General features: G+C 47.1%; 1 protein-coding gene across 50 annotated transcripts in view; it reads right to left on the bottom strand.

The window, feature by feature from the left end:
* Window positions 1-18,695, bottom strand: part of trdn (triadin) — a 732,832-nt gene that overhangs the window by 129,269 nt on the left and 584,868 nt on the right. For all 50 annotated transcript variants that reach the window (XM_085997256.1, XM_085997227.1, XM_085997243.1 and 47 more), the window contains 2 exons: window positions 12,391-12,414; window positions 2,601-2,639 (listed from right to left, as the gene is read on the bottom strand). In XM_085997256.1, coding sequence (XP_085853382.1) covers window positions 2,601-2,639; window positions 12,391-12,414 — 63 coding nt within the window. The remainder of the gene's footprint in view (window positions 1-2,600; window positions 2,640-12,390; window positions 12,415-18,695) is intronic.

Raw genomic sequence — 18,695 nt, 5'->3', positions numbered from 1 at the left:
CTGGTTCACTAATGTCCTTCAGGGAAAGAAATCTGCTGCCCTTACCTAGTCTGGCCTCTATGTGACTCCAATCAATGTGGTTGACTCTTAACTAACTGCCCTCTGAAATGGCTTCAGTTGTACCAAACCGCTACGACAAACAATAATACCTTCGCCACACGGCCTGCAGCTGTTCAGGAAGGTGGCTCACCGCCAGCTTCTCAAGGGCGATTAGGCTGGCCTTGCCAGCAACGCCCATATTTTATGAATGAATGAAAAACAAACAAACACGGCAGTAGCGAGACTAAAATTGCAAAAAGTTACTTACTTCCCGTCCAAGGTCTACTGGTTTGGCCGAGCCCATAGCAATGGCAGGTGGCAGGTGCGGCCAAGCGGGCAACAATGGCTGCTGATCACCGTGCAATACCATGTAAAGTATGGCATGCTGTGATTGGACGTCGTCTGAAGAATCTTCCAGCATAAAGGTTAGACCGGCAGTCACGTCGCATTGTGATGTCACTGGGAGGTCTGCTGGTGTATTGGGAAGAGGAGCCTCCACCAACAATATCTGCCAAAGTGGGGTTTGCTGTCTCTCTCTGCAGATGCTGGGGTGCTGATGCAGGCAGGAGGGTCCAGAGCACCCCTCAGGCAGCATATCCTGCCTGACATCATTCTACTGGTCCCCTTTGCCTCTGTGCAGCTTTGAATGTTGTAGCATACCTGTTATATTTGCAGGGTCACTGGGGAGGAATGTCTGCCTAGTGAATATAAGGCAACCTGCTCCTAAATGTAACAGTTTCATTTATGTTTCGGAGAAAAATAATCCATATTGCTGCAATCAGGCACTGGTCAAAAATGTTGTTACCTCTTATTAAACTGAGCATATTTGTTAAGTGTACTGCCCTTGCTGTGAAACTCAAACCATAGTTTTAAGCACATTAGATACAGAATCACTTGGCAGCCAGAAATATGCCAATCACATTACTGCGTTGTGAAGTCAGAAAATTCAGTTAATATTCTGTAAGTGAAAAAATCTGCTCTGTGCACATGAATTTTAATACAATTGAGCCATAGATTTTTTTTTTAGCATTTTCTGTTGTTTAAAACAATGAGACTGTTTTCAAATGTAAACCACAAATAGTACTGCAGTTGGGAAGTAATTTTCAGCCTTGACTCAGAGGTAGCACTTTCACCTCTGAGTCAGTAGATTGTATGTTCAAGTCCCACTCCAACTGCATTGTCAGAGCTATTGTTTCTCAGATATGATGTTAAACTGGGACCCCATTAGCCTCCACATGTAGACGTAAATAGATCCCATGGCACTATTCAAAGAAGAGCAGAGGAGATAGTTCGGGTCTCCCAGTCAAATTTGCTGCCATGTTTGCCGACGGAACAATGACTACATTTCAAACTGTAATTCAATGCTAGGAAGCACTTTGGGGAGTCCTTAGGTATTTTAAACAATGTATGAATGCAATTTTTATGCAAGTTCTTTCTTTTGGTTTGGAAATGGGAAAATCGTTCAAAACCTTAACCTTGTTTTTATGGCAATTTACAGGTAAATTTCCTTGGCTGAATTTTAGTCTTCGGTGTACACTGGACAGGTGGTGGGTAGATAAATCGCACCCACTTGATGTCGTCAGCAAGAGACCCTTGACAGTTGGACCTCATTTACATTTTTTTGGCGAGCTACCATTTTGGGACAGCCAACAGGTTAAAGGGGAGGGCTTGGGTGCTTACAGCAACGGGTTAAAGGGGAGGGCTAGGGTGATTGGGGAGGAGTGCAGCAAAGGAGAGCATTAATGAAGGGGCGGAGGACTGTCAACAAGCAGCAGGGGGAGCATGATGCCAAAAACTGCCATATAAATTCAACTTTATTCTCGTCAGACCTACTTCCAGTGATCCCTTTCAGTAACGCTGGTACAAGATAGTGCTGTCGAGTGGCACAGAAGAAAACCTTCCTCGCAAGTATCTCATATAGCACAAACTTACATATGCAAGTCCCGTATTTAGTCAAATAAATTGGTTCACAATCATGCATCAAACTCATTTAAATGTTCGTCACGTATTTTATTTTCCCAGTGTGTCAAAATTAAGAGAGTCTCAACTACTCAGGAACAAGATGAAACTGTTCAGCATTGCCAATCTGGCAATATTTAGAAAGACCGAACAGGAAACTGATGCTAAAATAAATGCCACTCCCAGGGTCAAAATGATAGGATGTATTTTAAAATTGTACTTTTTATTTATTTTTACCCACTTTCTTAGGTATTCTTTGCATTCATAAATATCCCTTAACTCTATCTACCATTCCATGACTGGAGAGGGTTGGATTAATATGTAGTGCCAATGCAAGAATTCTACATTTACTATTTTATTTATATTATAATAAACCAAAAAATGCTGTCAGACTCATACTTTAAATCTGCTGTACAGAAAGATGCCAAGCCCTTCCAGCCACTGGTTTAAAAGAGTCTTAGCCGGGGATACATTGGCAGCTAACATGAATAGAAATCACTGTGACAAATTATCACGCCTCTGCAGTCAATTATGGAGAATGAATTAGTAATAGGACTTTGTCATGTAACTGGACTATACAAAGCCTCATAAAATTCACTCACCTTCAACTTTTTTTGCTTCTTTTGCAGGCTTCACAATTGCTGGAATAATGGAAATATTACTGCATTAGATAGCTGCATGGTTACATGTGTCACAAATATTTTAATAAAATGACAAATTGCAAGGGTTTTCAACAAGGGGTGTCTGGAGAGAAATCTCTGCATGTGTGGAGCCGTTGTTTTCAAACTTTGCTGCACGGGGAACCTGCTGCAAATGTTATTTCTGCCAAATCTCATGAGGCATAAAATCCTCAGCCCTGCTCCACTGGCAGAAATGCAGCAGGATGGGTGCTGGTGACCTCCCATCCCGGCCATACCGGAGTAACCAAAGTTACATGGCAGCAGCAGGATGGGTGCTGGCGACCTCCTATCCTGGCCATACCGGAGTAACCAAAGTTACATAGCAGCAGCAGACACCCATGCCACTATGGACGCACCTTGGGCATTCACCAGAGGAGCAACACTGGTAATTGCTAGTGCCACAGCCAGTGACAGCTGTACTGTTATTTACCTCATTAGTCCGAATCAAATTCTTGCCAGATTTTAAAAATAGAAAATGCTGGAAATACTCAGCAGGTCAGGCAGAATCTGTGGAGAGAGAAACAGAGTTAACGTTTCAGGTCGATAACCTTTCGTCAGACCTTTCTAACGAATGGTCATCGACCTGAAACATTGGGCTGAATTTTTCAGGGTAGTAGCGGGCACAATCAGTGGCAGGTCGGGTGGGAAAGTTGTTATTTTTGACAGCGGTGTCATCTCGCTCCCACGTGCCTTTCCTACAGGCGTGTCTGTTATTGTGGAACCAACCCGACCTGTAGCGGCAGGGGACCCAATTGAGATTATTATCATGTAGTTGACAGACACTTAAGAGCCTTTTTCCCCCTACTTTTTAAATTTTCCTGCATGGCCACGGGATTCACACAGCTCGGGAACCACGTCTGTTCACCTGAGGCATGAGTTCCGTGGCCATTGCTCCAGCTAATTACTTGACAGCATGGCAAACAAACCAAAATAAAACATGTTGATTACATGAGCTAACAGATTGATGGAGATTCTGTTCTACTTGACAAGCTACTGGTAAATGTTAATTCAGAAATTCCTGAAGGGATGCAAGTGCTACCCTGGATGGTGAAGGAAATATATTTTTCACTGGCCATTCTCAGCTGTTGCCTTCCAACTCAACAGTAGTTGCAGTGAATTGATCTGCACTATAAAAAATGACATTTACCATTTAAATAAATGTTTGTGTTGTTTCTGGTCAGGATTTTCTCAGTTCACTGTGATTGTTCAGTTACACATTAAATCAAGTCATCAACCGTAACAATTTCATTCTCATCACTGGTTCAATTTGCTTTCAGTCCCTAAATATGACTAATTGAATTTTTCAGTCTGAGACTTTAGGGTGAATTTCTGCGGAGGTTCTCTCACTTGTCCATTGTTAACTTCAATGGAAGAGCTGCAGAAATCTGAGAAACACATTGTAAGCACCACTTACGCTGTCAGGGATTCTACAGCTCTTCTACTGAACTTGCATAAGATTGTAAATCCACACCTTTACAATTACATTTAAAATCTGCTTAATTTTAAGTATTACATATACACACACATCTTTTATTTGTACCAGTTACTGGTACAAAAGTCTATAGATTTGTGTCTAAAGCACCAATAACTTCCCAATTAATGTACTTTATAAATTATATTCTTGATCGTATTTGTAGATGACATATTACTTAATGATATTGGCCCAGAAATTCGGGTCGGGGGCTTCCCGCGGGTGTAAGCCCCCGACCTGCACTTACCTAGCGCGCCGGCCGTTGAGCTGTGGGCCCCTGTGGAATTCTGATCCTGGGTCTGCTCCAGCTGCCGGCGCGCAGTGCTTGCGTATCCCAGGGGCGCAGTTAGTTCGGTGCATCCCCTGGGGTCACGTGGGCCATGGGGAGCCAATCGGAGCAGGGAATGCCCATTCATAAGTTTCACAGGAAGAGCTGTCAAAACTTAGAAATACTATGGGCCCCAAACCGTCACTAAATCTTCAAATACATTTTTTTTAAATCACATTTTTAAAATCTATCTATATATATATATAAAAGGATTCTTCTGTCTGTCTGTCTGTCTGTCTGTCCGTCCTTCGGTGTGTCTGTCCGGCTATACACTCTAAAGTTATAGAGCGTACCTACATGTGCGTTACATCAAAAGAAAGCTTACGATTCCGGAACAGTCGTAAGCATATTTACGTTTCGGTGAGACAAAAACTGTGCCCGCGGTATCCAAAAAACGTTCAAAATTCCGCTCATTATCTGCTCATTAGCATTGAGCGACGTCGAGGTCAACCAATCGTACGGTCGAGCGACCCGACGGTCGACCAATCGCTGCGTGGCGGGGGCGGGTTCCTGGCGTGTGTGGGCGGGCCCTCCGAGAGTCGAGTGACGGGACGATTGACCAATCCTACACTTCGGTGACCTGACGGTCGACCAATCGGTGCGTGTGTGGGCGGGCCTTATCATTCTGAACCGAGGTGAGTCGCCGCCATCTTGATTCCAAACTTTTCATTTCTTTTTCCCACCTTCTGCGTCTTTAAAAAAAAAGTTGCTTTTAAAACACATAGGGCTAAAAATTCAGTTTGGGGCGCCAAGCTCGCCTGGGCGCCGGAATTACCGCTGCGCACGGAGCCACTTGCGCCATCGGGATATTCAGTTTCAGCGCCCCAAATGGAAGCTGGACGCTAAACAAGGCTTTAGGCGCCTCGCTTGGGGCGCTGAAACTGAATTTTGGCGCACAAAGTGCCGCAGCGCCACCCGCTGCGGCACGGCAGGCTGCGGTACTGCAAGCCTTCCTCCCACTGTTAAGGGGGAGGTGCCTGCAACAGCGCGATCCCCGCTCATGAGTGCCGGCAAATGAGCCCGGCACCAAGGAGAAGTGCCGGGCTCTCGGGAAACAGCCGGCAATGCCGTGGGGGGGGGGGGGGGTGTAGGAGGCCGGGGACGGAGGTGCTGGCAGGCGGCCGCCGAAAAACCGGCCGGCCGCACCTCCACCTTAACTCGCCCCCACTACCGCCACAGATAGGCCCCTGTGTACCGGTCGCTATTTGCGGCCGGCGCGGAAGAGGCGGCTGCAACATAATATGGCGCTCGGGGCGGTAGCGGGGCGCTGCGCACACCGATGATGTCATCGGTGGCAGCACAGCGCTATCGGCTAACGCCGCCATTAGCGCCCCGCTAAATATCGCGGTGGTTGTGGCCAGTGGCGCTAAAGCCTCTGAGTGGCCTCTTTGGGCGCAAACTGGTGGCGCAAGCAACTGAATTTCTAGGCCATATTGTTTTAAAAAAAAGTTAATTACTTTCTAAATCTTTTATCTAATCTCATTAATTTTCCTACCTTTCCCCGTTTTTGCAGGTAGGCCTCGAAGCCTGGGCGTCTGTTGCCAGCCATGCTGGACCCTAGGCAATTGTTTTGTGGCAAGCTCCTCCCACCCCCCCGCTGGGCCCGATTCCAAACCAGCGGCCAGCCATCTTGGTAAAGGCTGGCAGGGCTCACTGCAAGCTCCTCGCGCTTCATTCGCGCTCGCGCTGCACGGCGCACGCGCACCTCCACACAGAGCGCGGCCAGAGGGAAGCGAGCAAGTTAGCGGGGGGGGAGGGGGCGGGACTCGGGAGGGAAAGGGGAGCGGGAGCGGAGAGGGTTACCCCGGCAACCGGGCTCGCCAGCCGCAATCGGCCGTCTCAAGCTGCTCAGGCCCAGGCTCGGTCCCGGAGATCGGGAGGCGGAGAGGGGAGGAGGGTTACCAAGGCAACCAGGCCCGGCCAGCCGCAATCGGCCGTCTCAAGCCGCTCAGGCCCAGGCCCGGTCCCGGAGATCGGGAGGCGGAGAGGGGAGGAGGGTTACCTAGGCAACCGGGCCCAGCCAGCCGCAATCGGCCGTCTCCAGCCGCCTCAGGCCCGGCCTCGGGAGGGCGGGGCTCGGGCTAACCGGGGCGCTGCGCTCGGCATGTCAGTGCGTGGGGCGGCACGGAGCTCAGTGGAGCCATCGCCGGCAGAGGGGAGAGGGTCTGCTGGCTCCCCCCTCCCTTTCTCCCCCCCTCCTTCCCCAACATCCCCCACCCCCCCCTCCTCTCCCCCTCCCTCTCCCTCCCCGCTCCCCACAGCCCCCCCTCCCCTCTCCCCCCTCCCCCTCCTCCCTCTTCCCCTCCCCTCCTCCCTCTCCCCTTCCCTCCCCCTCCCCCCCTTCCCTCCACCCCCCCTCCTCTTCCTCCCCCCTCCCCCCTTCCTCCCCCCCTCCCCCTCTTCCTCCCCCCCTCCCTCTCCCCTCCCCCTTCCCTCTCCCCTCCCCCTTCCCCCTCCCTCTCCCCTCCCCCCCTTCCCCCCCTCCTCTCCCCCCTTCCCCCCTCCCCCCCTCCTCCCCCTCCCCCCTCCCCCCCTCCCTCCCCCCTCACCCCCTCCCCCCCTCCCCCCCTTTCCCTCCCCTCCCCTCCTCCCCCCTCCCCCCCTTTCCCTCCCCTCCTCCCCCTCCCCCCTTTCCCTCCCCTCCTCCCCCCCTTTCCCTCCCCTCCCCCTCCCCCTTTCCCTCCCCTCCCCCCTCCCCCCTTTCCCTCCCCTCCCCTCCCCTCCTCCCCCTTTTCCCTCCCCTCCCCTCCTCCCCCCTTTTCCCTCCCCTCCTCCCCCCTTTCCCCCTCCCCTCCTCCCCGTTCCCCCCTCCCCTCCCCTTTCCCCCCCTTTCCCCCTCCCCTCCCCTTTCCCCCTCCCCTCCTCCCCCCCTTTCCACCCTCCCCTCCCTTTTCCCCCCTCCCCTCCCCTTTCCCCCCTTCCCCCTCCCTTCCCCTTTCCCCCCTCCCCTCCCCTTTCCCCCCCTCCCCTTCCCCCCTCCCCCCCCCCTCCCCCCTCCTCCCTCCCCCTCCCCTCCTCCCTCCCTCCCCTCCCCTTTCCCCCCTCCCCCCCTCCTCCCTCCCCTCCCCCCTCCTCCCTCCCCTCCCCCCTCCTCCCTCCCCTCCCCCTTCCTCCCTCCCCTCCCCTTTCCCCCCTCCCCACTCCCCTTTCCCCCCTCCCCCCCCTTTCCCCCCTCCCCTTTCCCCCCTCCCCTTTCCCCCCCTTCTCCTCCCCTTTCCCCCATTTCCCCCTTCCCCCTTTCCCCCCTTCCCCCCAGTCGCGCGCTCTCTTCCCCCCAGTCGCGCGCTCTCTTCCCCCCAGTCGCTCTCTCTCTTCCCCCCAGTCGCTCTCTCTCTTCCCCCCAGTCGCTCTCTCTCTTCCCCCAGTCGCTCTCTCTCTTCCCCCCAGTCGCTCTCTCTCTTCCCCCAGTCGCTCTCTCTCTTCCCCCCAGTCGCTCTCTCTCTTCCCCCAGTCGCTCTCTCTCTTCCCCCAGTCGCTCTCTCTCTTCCCCCCAGTCGCTCTCTCTCTTCCCCCCAGTCGCTCTCTCTCTTCCCCCCAGTCGCTCTCTCTCTTCCCCCCAGTCGCTCTCTCTCTTCCCCCCAGTCGCTCTCTCTCTTCCCCCCAGTCGCTCTCTCTCTTCCCCCCAGTCGCTCTCTCTCTTCCCCCCAGTCGCTCTCTCTCTCTCTTCCAACAACAACATGCCCTCAAAAGACCCTCAGCACCGCCGGGCACTTGAGCTAGTAAACTATAAATTACATGAAATAACTATTTTAAACAATAATTTAAATTTTTGAAAAAAATAATTTTATTTTCTAACAGGGCTAAAAATAAACTTACCTTGCTTTAAAGTATTTAAAAATAATAAACCTGTGGAAAAAATGTTGTAATTTTAATTAATTCACCACTTACCTTGTAAAAAGCAGGCCTTACACCTGCTTTTTATATGTGCAACTTCTGCAGACTTACCCTCCTGGGAAAACCTGTAAAAATAAAACTAAGTTCGATGCGCACGCGTTCGAACTCTGAATCCCTTTGTTCAGGGGAACGGAAGTGCCGGTTTCCCACGCATACGCAGTGCATGCAAGAAACCGGCACTTCCATTGGGCCTACGGGTGAGTACCCCGTGCGTACTCACCCGTGGAGACCCGAATTTCTGGGCCAATATTACTTAAATATTTCTTCCCTCTTATATAACTTATATTATATTTTTGTAGAGTAAAGATTCAACACCCACTATTTTAGATTAAACTTAAAATGTAATGTGGCCAGGGTCCCTTTAAGGATCCCGGCTGGAAACGCGTCAAGAATGACATCACCAGACCCACTCCATCTAATTGGGCCTGGTAACGCGCTGGGTGGGCTTAATGGGCCCCATTAAGGTAAACTCATTTTCTGCAGTGAAATGGAGCCAACAGCGGGGTCGGAACCCACCATCGACACTGCCCACACTGCACCCGCCCAGATAGGCAAAATTCCAGCCATTAACTTTGGTTTTTCTCTCCACAGATGCTGCCTGACTTTGAGTATTTCCAGCATTTTCTGCTTTTATCTCAGATTTCAAGCATCCGCAGTATTTTGCTTTTGTCTTCCCAGATTTTATTGGGGGGTCCAGCCTAGGCCCCAGATCTGAACCCCCAGGTTTCCCCAACTTGTGGTTCTGAGCATGCTTGTTTGCCGGGGTCATCCTGGCTTCCAGGGAACCCGGTAGTAGGGAAGCCAGGGCTGAGGAAATTTCCAGTGTGATAATGTCTTTCCTTGGCACCGTCCCCTCTGACATCAGCAGTCATGTTTGGTATGGATGAAAATTCCTCCCAAACCAGGCCCCAGTGTAACTGGGCTGGGAGTGCACCGCTGCTCAAATCTGAACTACCCAATAGCATAACCAAATTTTTGCGCACCCTTGCAAGGGATTTCTTACAAAACTTAGGATAATAATATAGTGTTAAAGTATTCTGGGGGAGCCTATGATTTAGAAACAGGCCAACTAATCATAGAAATAGAAATCATAGAAATTTACAGCACAGAAGAGGCTGCCATTTGGCCCATTGTGTCTATGCCGGCCAAAAAAGAGCTATCCAGCCTAATCCCACTTTCCAGCTCTTGGTCTGTAGCCCTGTAGGTTACGACGGTTCAAGTGCATATTCAAGTACTTTTAAATTCAATGAGGGTTTCTGCCCAGACCCCCACCACCCTCTGGGTGAAAAATGCTCTCCTCAACACCCCTCTAATCCTTCTGTCAATTACTTTAACTATGCCCCTGGTTGCTAACCTTCCTTGTTCTGATCCTTCCTATCCACTCTATCTAGGCCCCTCATAATTTCATACACCTCAATTAAGTCTCCCATCAGCCTCCTCTGTTCCAAAGAAAACAAACCCAGCCTATCCAATCTTTCCTCATAGCTAAAATTTTCCAGTCCTGGCAACATCCTAGTAAATCTCCTCTGTCCCCTCTCTAGTGCAAGCACATCTTTCTTGTAATGTGGTCACCAGAACTGCACGCAGTACTCTAGCTGTCACCTAACTAGTGTTTCATACAGTTCAAGCATAACCGCCCTGCTTTTATATTCTATGCCTCAGCTAACAAAGGAAAGTATCCCGTATGCCTTCTTAACCACCTTATCTACCTGTCCTGCTACCTTCAGGGATCTGTGGACATGCACTCCAAGATCGCTCTGTTCCTCTACACTTCTCAGTATCCTACCATTTATTATGTATTCCTCACCTTGTTAGCCCTCCCCAAATGCATTACCTCACACTTCTCCGGATTGAATTCCAGTTGCCATTTTTCTGCCCACCTGACCAGTCCATTGATATCTTCCTGCAATCTATAGCTTTCTTCCTCATTATCAACCACAAGGCCAATTTTTGTTAGTCAGACACGGCCTTCCCTTAACAAATCCGTGCTGACTGTCCTGGATTAATCCGTACCTTTCTAAATGACGATTAATATAGCCCTTCAGAATTTTTCCAATAATTTGTCCACCACCGAGGTTAGGCTGACTGGCCTGGTCTATCCATTTCTCCCTTTTTAACCAACAGTACAATATTAACAGTTCTCCAGTCCTCTGGCACCACACCTGTAGCCAGAGAGGATTGGAAAATGATGGTCGGAGCCTCCGCTATTTCCTCCCTTGCTTCTCTTAACAGCCTGGGATACATTTCATCTGGGCCCGGCGATTTATTTACTTTCAAAGGTGCTAAACCCCTTAATACTTCAGCTCTCACTATGTTTATCTCATCTAATATTTCACACTCCTCCTCCTTAACTACAATGTCTGCATCGTCGCTCTCTTTTAGAGTCACAGCCATAGAGTTAGACAGCACAGAGAGAGGCCCTTCGGCCCATCACGTCCGTGCCGGCTATCAAGCCCTGTCTATTCTAATCCCATTTTCCAGCACTTGATCCGTAGCCTTGTATGCTATGCCATTTCAAGTGCTCATCTAAATGCTTCTTGAATGTTGTGAGGGTTCCTGCCTCTACCACCCTTTCAGGCAGTGAGTTCCAGATTCCAACCACCCTCTGGGAGAAAAAGGTTTTCCTCAAATCCCCTCTAACCCTCCTGCCCCTTATCTTGAAACTATGCCCCCTAGTTATTGACCCCTCTACTAAGAGGAAAAGTTCCTTTCTATCTACCCTATCTATGTCCCTCATAATTTTGTACACCTCAATCAGGTCCCCCCTCAGCCTTCTCTGCTCTAAGGAAAACAACCCCAGCCTGTCCAGTCTCTCTTCATAGCTGAAGCGCTCCAGCCCAGGTAACATCCTGGTGAATCGCCTCTGCACCCTCTCCAATGCAATCACATCCTTCCTGTCGTGTGGCGACCAGAACTGCACACAGTATTCCAGCTGTGGCCTAACTAGCGTTTTGTACAACTCCATCATATCCTCCCTGCTCTTATATTCTATGCCTCGGCTAATGAAGGCAAGTATCCCATATGCCTTTTTAACCACCTTATCTACCTGTCCTGCTGCCTTCAGGGATCTAAGTACATGCACACCAAGGTCCCTCTGATCCTCTGTGCTTCCTAGCATCCTACCATTCATTGTGTATTCCCTTGCCTTGTTAGTCCTCCCAAAATGCATCACCTCACACTTTTCAGGGTTAAATTCCATTTGACACTGTTCTGCCCATCTAACCAACCCATCTATATCATCCTGTAGCCTGAGGCTTCCCTCCTCATTATTTCCCACTCCACCAATTTTCGTGTCATCTGCGAACTTACTGATCTTACCTCCTACATTCATATCTAAATCATTAATGTACACTACAAACAACAAAGGACCCAGCACCGATCCCTGCGGTACACCACTGGACACAGGCTTCCAGTCACAAAAACAACCTTTGACCATCACCCTCTGCCTCCTGCCACTAAGCCAATTTTGGATCCAATGTGCCAAATTGCCCTGGATCCCATGGGCTCTTACCTTCTTGACCAGTCTCCCATGTGGGACTTTGTCAAAAGCCTTTTGTGAAGACAGACGCAAATTCATTAAGAACCATACCCATATCTTCCGGTTACACACATAGGTTACCTTTTTGGTCTCTAATAGGCCCTACTCTTTCTTTAGTTATCCTCTTGCTCTTTATGTATTTATAAAACATCTTTGGATTTTCCTTGATTTTTACTTGCCAATATTTTTTCAAGCCCTCCCTTTACTTTCTTAATTTCCTTTTTAATTTCACCCCTGTCCTTTCTATATTCCTCTAGACTTTCTGCAATATTTAGCTCTCGGTATCTGACATAAGCTTCCTTTTTTTGCCATATCCTACCCTGTATGCCCCTTGACATCCAGGGGCCTCTAGATATGGGAGTCCCACCTTTTTCTTTGTGGGAACATATTTGCTCTGAACCCTCACTAATGTTGGTACTTAATATTCAATCTCCCTGTCATATATAGAAAATACATTTGTTAGTAAACAAAGTTTTATTACCTGGTTCAGGAACAGCAAGTGTCTCTGCAAAATAAGACAGATGCAAATTATTTCAGTAATATGAATATGATGTAGGTAGTGCACAAACAGGAATTTGTTTCCCAAGTAATACAAGGTTAAGCAGGTTCCTTGTTCACTTTTACTTCTGAAATACTTAACTTTCACACAATTTCCTTAACGGGCTGGCCCTTGTGCTTAGCAAAACATTATGGGGTCGACATTCAGTGTGCCGTGAGGCGGGCTTTTAGGCGTGTGGGGGGCAAAAATCCCGAATTCGGGGGTCCCGACACCATCCCGCCCAAAACCTGCCTCCACGTAAATTTCAAAGGAGGCAGGTACCCGCCCCGCACTGGGACCCGCCGACCTGAGGCGGGAAGGGATTAGTGCCAATTAACTGCCTGTTAACAGGTAGTTAACAGGCAGTTTTTAGCCTAATCCCTATTTTGAAGGGTGTCGTGTGGGATTCCCATTGGCTCCAAATCACGCCAGGTTAGAGGAGGTGGGCCGTCGCGTTGAAGGACTTGGAGGGGCCGAGATGTCGGTGTTCAGGTGAGTGGTGGGTGCATGAGTGCAAAGGTAAGTGTGTTTGGTGTGTCTAAAGTGTGTAAAGAAGTTTAAATTACCTGTACTTACCTTTACAGCCTTCCTTCCTCTAGGTTTCAGGAGTCCATCATCTTACCGGCACAGAAAGCAGAATGGCCGCGAGCTGTCAAAAGTGACAGCCTTCAGCTTTCAGTGCCGGCGAGATTTCTAACTGAGTCTGCGTAGAAGGACTCAGGTTAGAAGTAAGACGGTCAGTGTTTGACAGCTTCAAACAGCTGTGAAACACTGATATTTCATCTGTCAACACGTCGTGACAGATGAAATTTCAGTCTGTGACGTCACCTGTTGCCGGGTGGCCCTTAATTGGCCTGCTGAGCCCGCTGGGCGGGCTCAAAAAGGTCAATCAAGGGAAAATCACGTGGATTGGCCGCATCTCGATGGTGGCGGGACTAAAACCCGAAAGTTGTAGTCCCGCCTCCTTCCCGACTTCTGAATGAAAATCCAGCCCTATGTTTTTCCTTTCATTCCCAAGCATTGCAGTATTAGTGCTTGAGGATACTTTCTTTTTGAACAGATGTTCCCATTATAAGTTACTGGTGCAAAATGCTATATTACACTAGGCCAGATATTGTAGTAATTATTTAAAACACAGTTGTTAACACAGCTACCAGTTAAATAGAAGAAGCAATAGGCAAAGTCTTTTGTTACTGTTTGTGGGAAATTTTAGGTAAGCTTCACATCTTGCACCCACCAGCATCAGCCTGTGCCATAATTCCAGCACACTTGCCATTCCGAGAAAGATTGTTCTACAGCAGCTGCTATATCCAATTATGAGAAAATTATCTTCAACATTTTCACTATTTCTTACAGTGTACATATGAGGTGATACTATGGAAGACTTCTGTACGTTTTAGTTCTAAACCATATTTCAACCCACATGCTGTAATACAATATTCCTTTTTTGCTCTACCAACATTTATTCTTAACCCATGATACTTTAGTATTTCTGAATATTTGAAAGTGGCTCTGCACTGTATATATGAATATATAAGAAGGCATGGATTAGAGGACATTTGGCTCATCCATATGCCTTTTCCATAGCATGTACAATTCACTCAGTCTTAGACACTACTCAACTCATTTACCTTTCTATGGATAGGTTCTGCAATGTCCTGGTCACCACAACAACCATCACTACTACCACCAAAAAGGCAAACCAAATGAAAATTCAGAATACCTCTCTTACTTGGACATTATTCATCCTTAACTTGTACCATCTTTGCTATGACATTTTTATGGGCCTTAGCAATTGTGGAGACAATAGAGCCAATTTTCCTGCCCCTTGCCCTCAGGAATGCTCAATTCTTCAGGCACAAAGGTCTGGAAAAAGGAATGGAGATGCGGATTGCCATGACTCTTCCCCTTTACCGCTGCCCAGAGATTTCTTAGGCTTCCCTGGAAGTGGGGCAGAGCCTGGTTTGTGCCTGCCGCACCTATACATTTGAGGCAGGAGGGGCATACCTAGCTTCTTGCCTAGTTCTGTGTTGCGATTGCTAGCAGGTGCATCTGAAGAACATGCTGCAGTGGTTTCTCCTGAACGCCTGCTAACTGGAGGGTCTGCGGGGGTCTTGGGGCAGGCTAAACAAGGACAGGCGAGGATTGGAAACCTTTTTTTTTTACCCCCTCTAGAACTTTAAACTGGAATTGGGATCTTGTGGCTGCCAATGGAAATCACTGTGGCCAGAGATACAACTACCTCAATCTTCTTGTCCCTGTTGCTAGTGGCAGGCCCTGGCCGGTCGGCCACATTACGGTTGTTCCTGGGACAGGGAATCCAACAGGTCCCAGAGCAAAACCGATGAAACCCAGCCAAAGCCAGGGTAATGATTTGGGGCAGAAAAACCTGCCCTAACATCTTGCACACAATGTTTGTTCATCTCTATCTGCTCTCAATCTTGTTAACCTCCTTTCTGTTCCTAACCACATATTCATGAAGCACTTCTTTTAAAAAAGTGTTAATCAATATATTATTGATTATCGTAGGTAGGAGACTGTAACACATAGCCACTGCTGTATGGGAAAAATAAATTCTATCAAATCTCAAATCTTCCTCCAGGATTTATAATTTTAGATCTTCTCAGTCTATGCCAATTAAGTTAAAGAATCTTCTTGCATCTACATTATATATTCTTCTCAGACATCTTATTTCTTCTGAATCTTTTTGTGGTGAAAACAAACTCATCCCTTCATAATTTAAAGCCCCAAGTCCCAAAATTATCCTTGTCCCTCTTCCCTGGACCATCTCTAGTGCATCACTTTTCTTTCAAAGGTAAAATGCTCAATTTTGCATACCATATTCCAAATTTCAAATTGTTTTTAGAATTGGTTATCAACTTTTTTTGATACAGGATCTCAATAAAGGTACGTTATTATAATTTATGATGAAATAAGTAATTTTGCATGTTAATATTGCTCCTTTAAAAGTGAGTTTGCTGGAAAATCTTCAATCATTCTAAAGTAGAAATTTGAATTGGGACACTTTGGGGGTCTACACCATAATGAATCGGCAGCCCATTGTATACTGAGCCCGATTTTCTATTCCATGTAATTATTAGTGTCCTGATTTAGAAATACAGGAAGTTCTAACAGAGATCCTTTCCCTTCTATTAGTTAGCGCTTGTTTGCCATTATTGAATTTTCTATATCATTTGATCTCAGTACAAAGTCAATGGGGTACATTTTCAGCTTACCAGCCAGCTGGAAGCCCAGCATTGTAGATCGGCCACCTGTTATAGAAACCACACTTTTTAATTTCTATTGACTTAATTGGAAATGAAAATCGGGCAGTTTCTATAATGAGCGGCCATTCTGCAATGCCACATTTACACCCTGTTGGACATCCTGGAGAGATGCATGTTGGACATCTTGGGGAGTTAAGGGGTAACAGTCAAACTTCTTCATTTCATGGCGCAATAGACTTTCCAATATAAACATTATGGGCTGGATTTTATCAATTGAGGTGTGTAGGAGGTGGCACTACAACTTTTGGGGTTGTAGTCCCGCCTCCGTCGAGTTGTGGCCAACCCACTCGATTTTCACTTGATTGACCTTGTTGAGCCCACCCAGTGGGCTCAGCAGGCCAATTAAGGGCCACCCAGCAACAGGTGGCGTCACAGATTGACATTTCATCTGTCAAGAGCTTTTGACAGATGAAATATCAGCGTTTGACAGCTCTTTGAAACTGTTAAATACTGACAATCTGTACTCCAAGTTAATTCCTTCCTCTCAGGCTGATTTAGAGATCTCTCCAGAACAGAAAGCAGAATGCTGCAGATTTTGTCATCTCGCGGCCATTCTGCTTTCTGTGCCGGTGAGATGAGGGACTCCTGAGTCCTGAAGGAAGGAAGGCTGTAAAGGTAAGTAAAACTTCTTTAAACTCTTTACACACACCAAACACACTTACCTCTGCACTCATGCACCCATCACGCACCTGAACACCGGACATCTCGAACCCTCCAAGTCCTTCAGCCCGACGGTCCGCCTCACTAACTTGGCATGGTTTGGAGCCATCAGGAGGCCCACACTTCAAGGATAAAAATAGGGATTAGGCTAAAAACTGCCTGTTAACTGCCTGTTAACAGGCAGTTAATTGGCACTAATCCCCTTCCTGCCTCGGTTGGGGGTGGGATGGGTTTGTGCCCCCCGATTTCATGATTTTAACCCCCCACACGCCTCCAATTCCACCTCAACGGCCCGATGAAATTCAAGCCAATGACTATGTAGTGTCAGGAGAGAACTGCATAGCTTGTCTCCTGATGAAAAGTGCTTGTGTAAGGAAATACTTGACAGTAATGACCTCAGCCATGAGTGGTTAAAGTGTAACCTTAGGGTAATAAACATAGCTAGGGTAATAAACATAGGTAGAGGTATCCATTAGCTACAGTATAGAAAGATGACGGCTGATAAAGCCTATTCTTCAAAGAAGTTAGCAACTGTTACGTCAGGAAGTCTTGTTTAGGGGAAGTAGCTTTGGAGTAAACAATTAGAAGTGTTTACATGAATAGTCTGTCTTCAAAGGATTTGGGGATAGATCCGTCATGAGGTCTTATCTGTTACATTTACCTTTGATGTAGGCAAAATATGTTGTATAATAAAGCAGCATGGTTTTCAGCATTTCCTTGGAGGGTTCGAAAGATAGAGAAACCGAAAAGCCACTTTCTGTATACAGTTAGGCTGACCACCTCTGCTGTGCATCAATAAAGTCTGATTCGGTATACTACACTGCGTCTTGTGCTTACTCTAAACATGTTGTTGTGAACCAAAGGAGGAAGGAAGTTGACTGCTAACACATCCGAGCCTTAAGTTGAAAATCTACCCCAATATTTTGGCTAGATTTAGCAATGCTTTCTGGAAATAATACCAAATAATTGATCATAATCTTTTTGTACAGTTTAAAGATGATGTGTGCTTCAATCAGTGATGTTGGTGTTAGATTCACTGATATTCTGATTGCTTGAACTAATGATTTACCATTTAAATATATAGCTGTACAACAAATTTGTTTCAAGTAAAATAATTCTCTTTCCAATTAAAATAGGCTGCCAACGTTCAGCCTGACCCAATTTCCCATGTACTATGACAGCTAATGTGTATGTCATGTCATATCAGCTGACCCGGAAGGTGGGAACAGCTGGGAAAGAGATGCTGCAGACTAACTTTAATAATGTATTTATAAACACAATGCCCTCCAGGGGGATGGCATTATATTTTACTCTCATTTTATAAGCACATTTCAATATATAACCAGATATAACCTTTAAATTTGGCCACAGGTTTGCATTTTTATAATTCAATTTTTTTTCCAAGTTGAATTTGAGTCATATTCTTGTTTGTCAATGAATGTTTTAAGCTTAATAAAGAAGCACAAATTGTGCAGGGTGAACAAATGCAAATGCAGCTATCCAATTAAACCAGGTTAACCTCCCAAATGAATAGTGCAAATGTGATAACAGACATCATGTCACTAACACAGAGTCATAATCAACTGGAGAAACCGAACAGTCATTAAAAATGAAAATAAAATAATGATGCAAGAAATCCTTGGCTTCAAGTGGGTGGAAGGATGCAACACCATCAGTGAACAAATATCTCTGTGAGGATAAGAAATGTTACATAGAAACATAGAAGATAGGAGCAGGAGTAGGCCATTCGGCCCCTTGAGACTGCTCCGCCATTCAATGAGATCATGGCTGATCATCCAAATTCAGTACCCTGTTCCTGCCTTCTCTCCATATCCCTTGATCCCTTTAGCCTTAAGAAATATATCCAACTCCTTCTTGAATATATTTAATGAATTGGCCTCTGCTGCCTTCTTTGGTCGAGAATTCCACAGGTTCACCACTCTCTGGGTGAAGAAATTCCTCCTCATCTCTGTCCTAAATGGCTTGCCCCTTATCCTTAGACTGTGACCCCTGGTTCTGGACTCCCCGACCATCGGGAACATCCTTCCAGCATCTAGTCTGTCTAGTCCTGTCAGAATTTTATAAGTTTCGATGAGATTCCCTCTCATTCTTCTAAACTCCAGCGAGGACAAGCCCAATTGACCCAATCTCTCCTCATACGTCATTCCTGCCATCCCAGGTATCAGCCTGGTGAATCTTCGCTGCACTCCTTCCATGGCAAGAACATCCTTCTTCAGATAAGGCGACCAAAACTGCACACAATACTCAAGGTGTGGTCTCACCAAGGCCCTCTATAACTGC

This window comes from Somniosus microcephalus, chromosome 9 (genome assembly GCF_052327205.1).
Source record: "Somniosus microcephalus isolate GS21.2 chromosome 9, FLI_Smic_1.0, whole genome shotgun sequence".
In the NCBI taxonomy this organism is placed as follows: domain Eukaryota; kingdom Metazoa; phylum Chordata; class Chondrichthyes; order Squaliformes; family Somniosidae; genus Somniosus; species Somniosus microcephalus.
The sequence above is the reverse complement of the archived record's forward strand: the minus strand, read 5'-3'. Positions and strand labels throughout refer to the sequence as shown.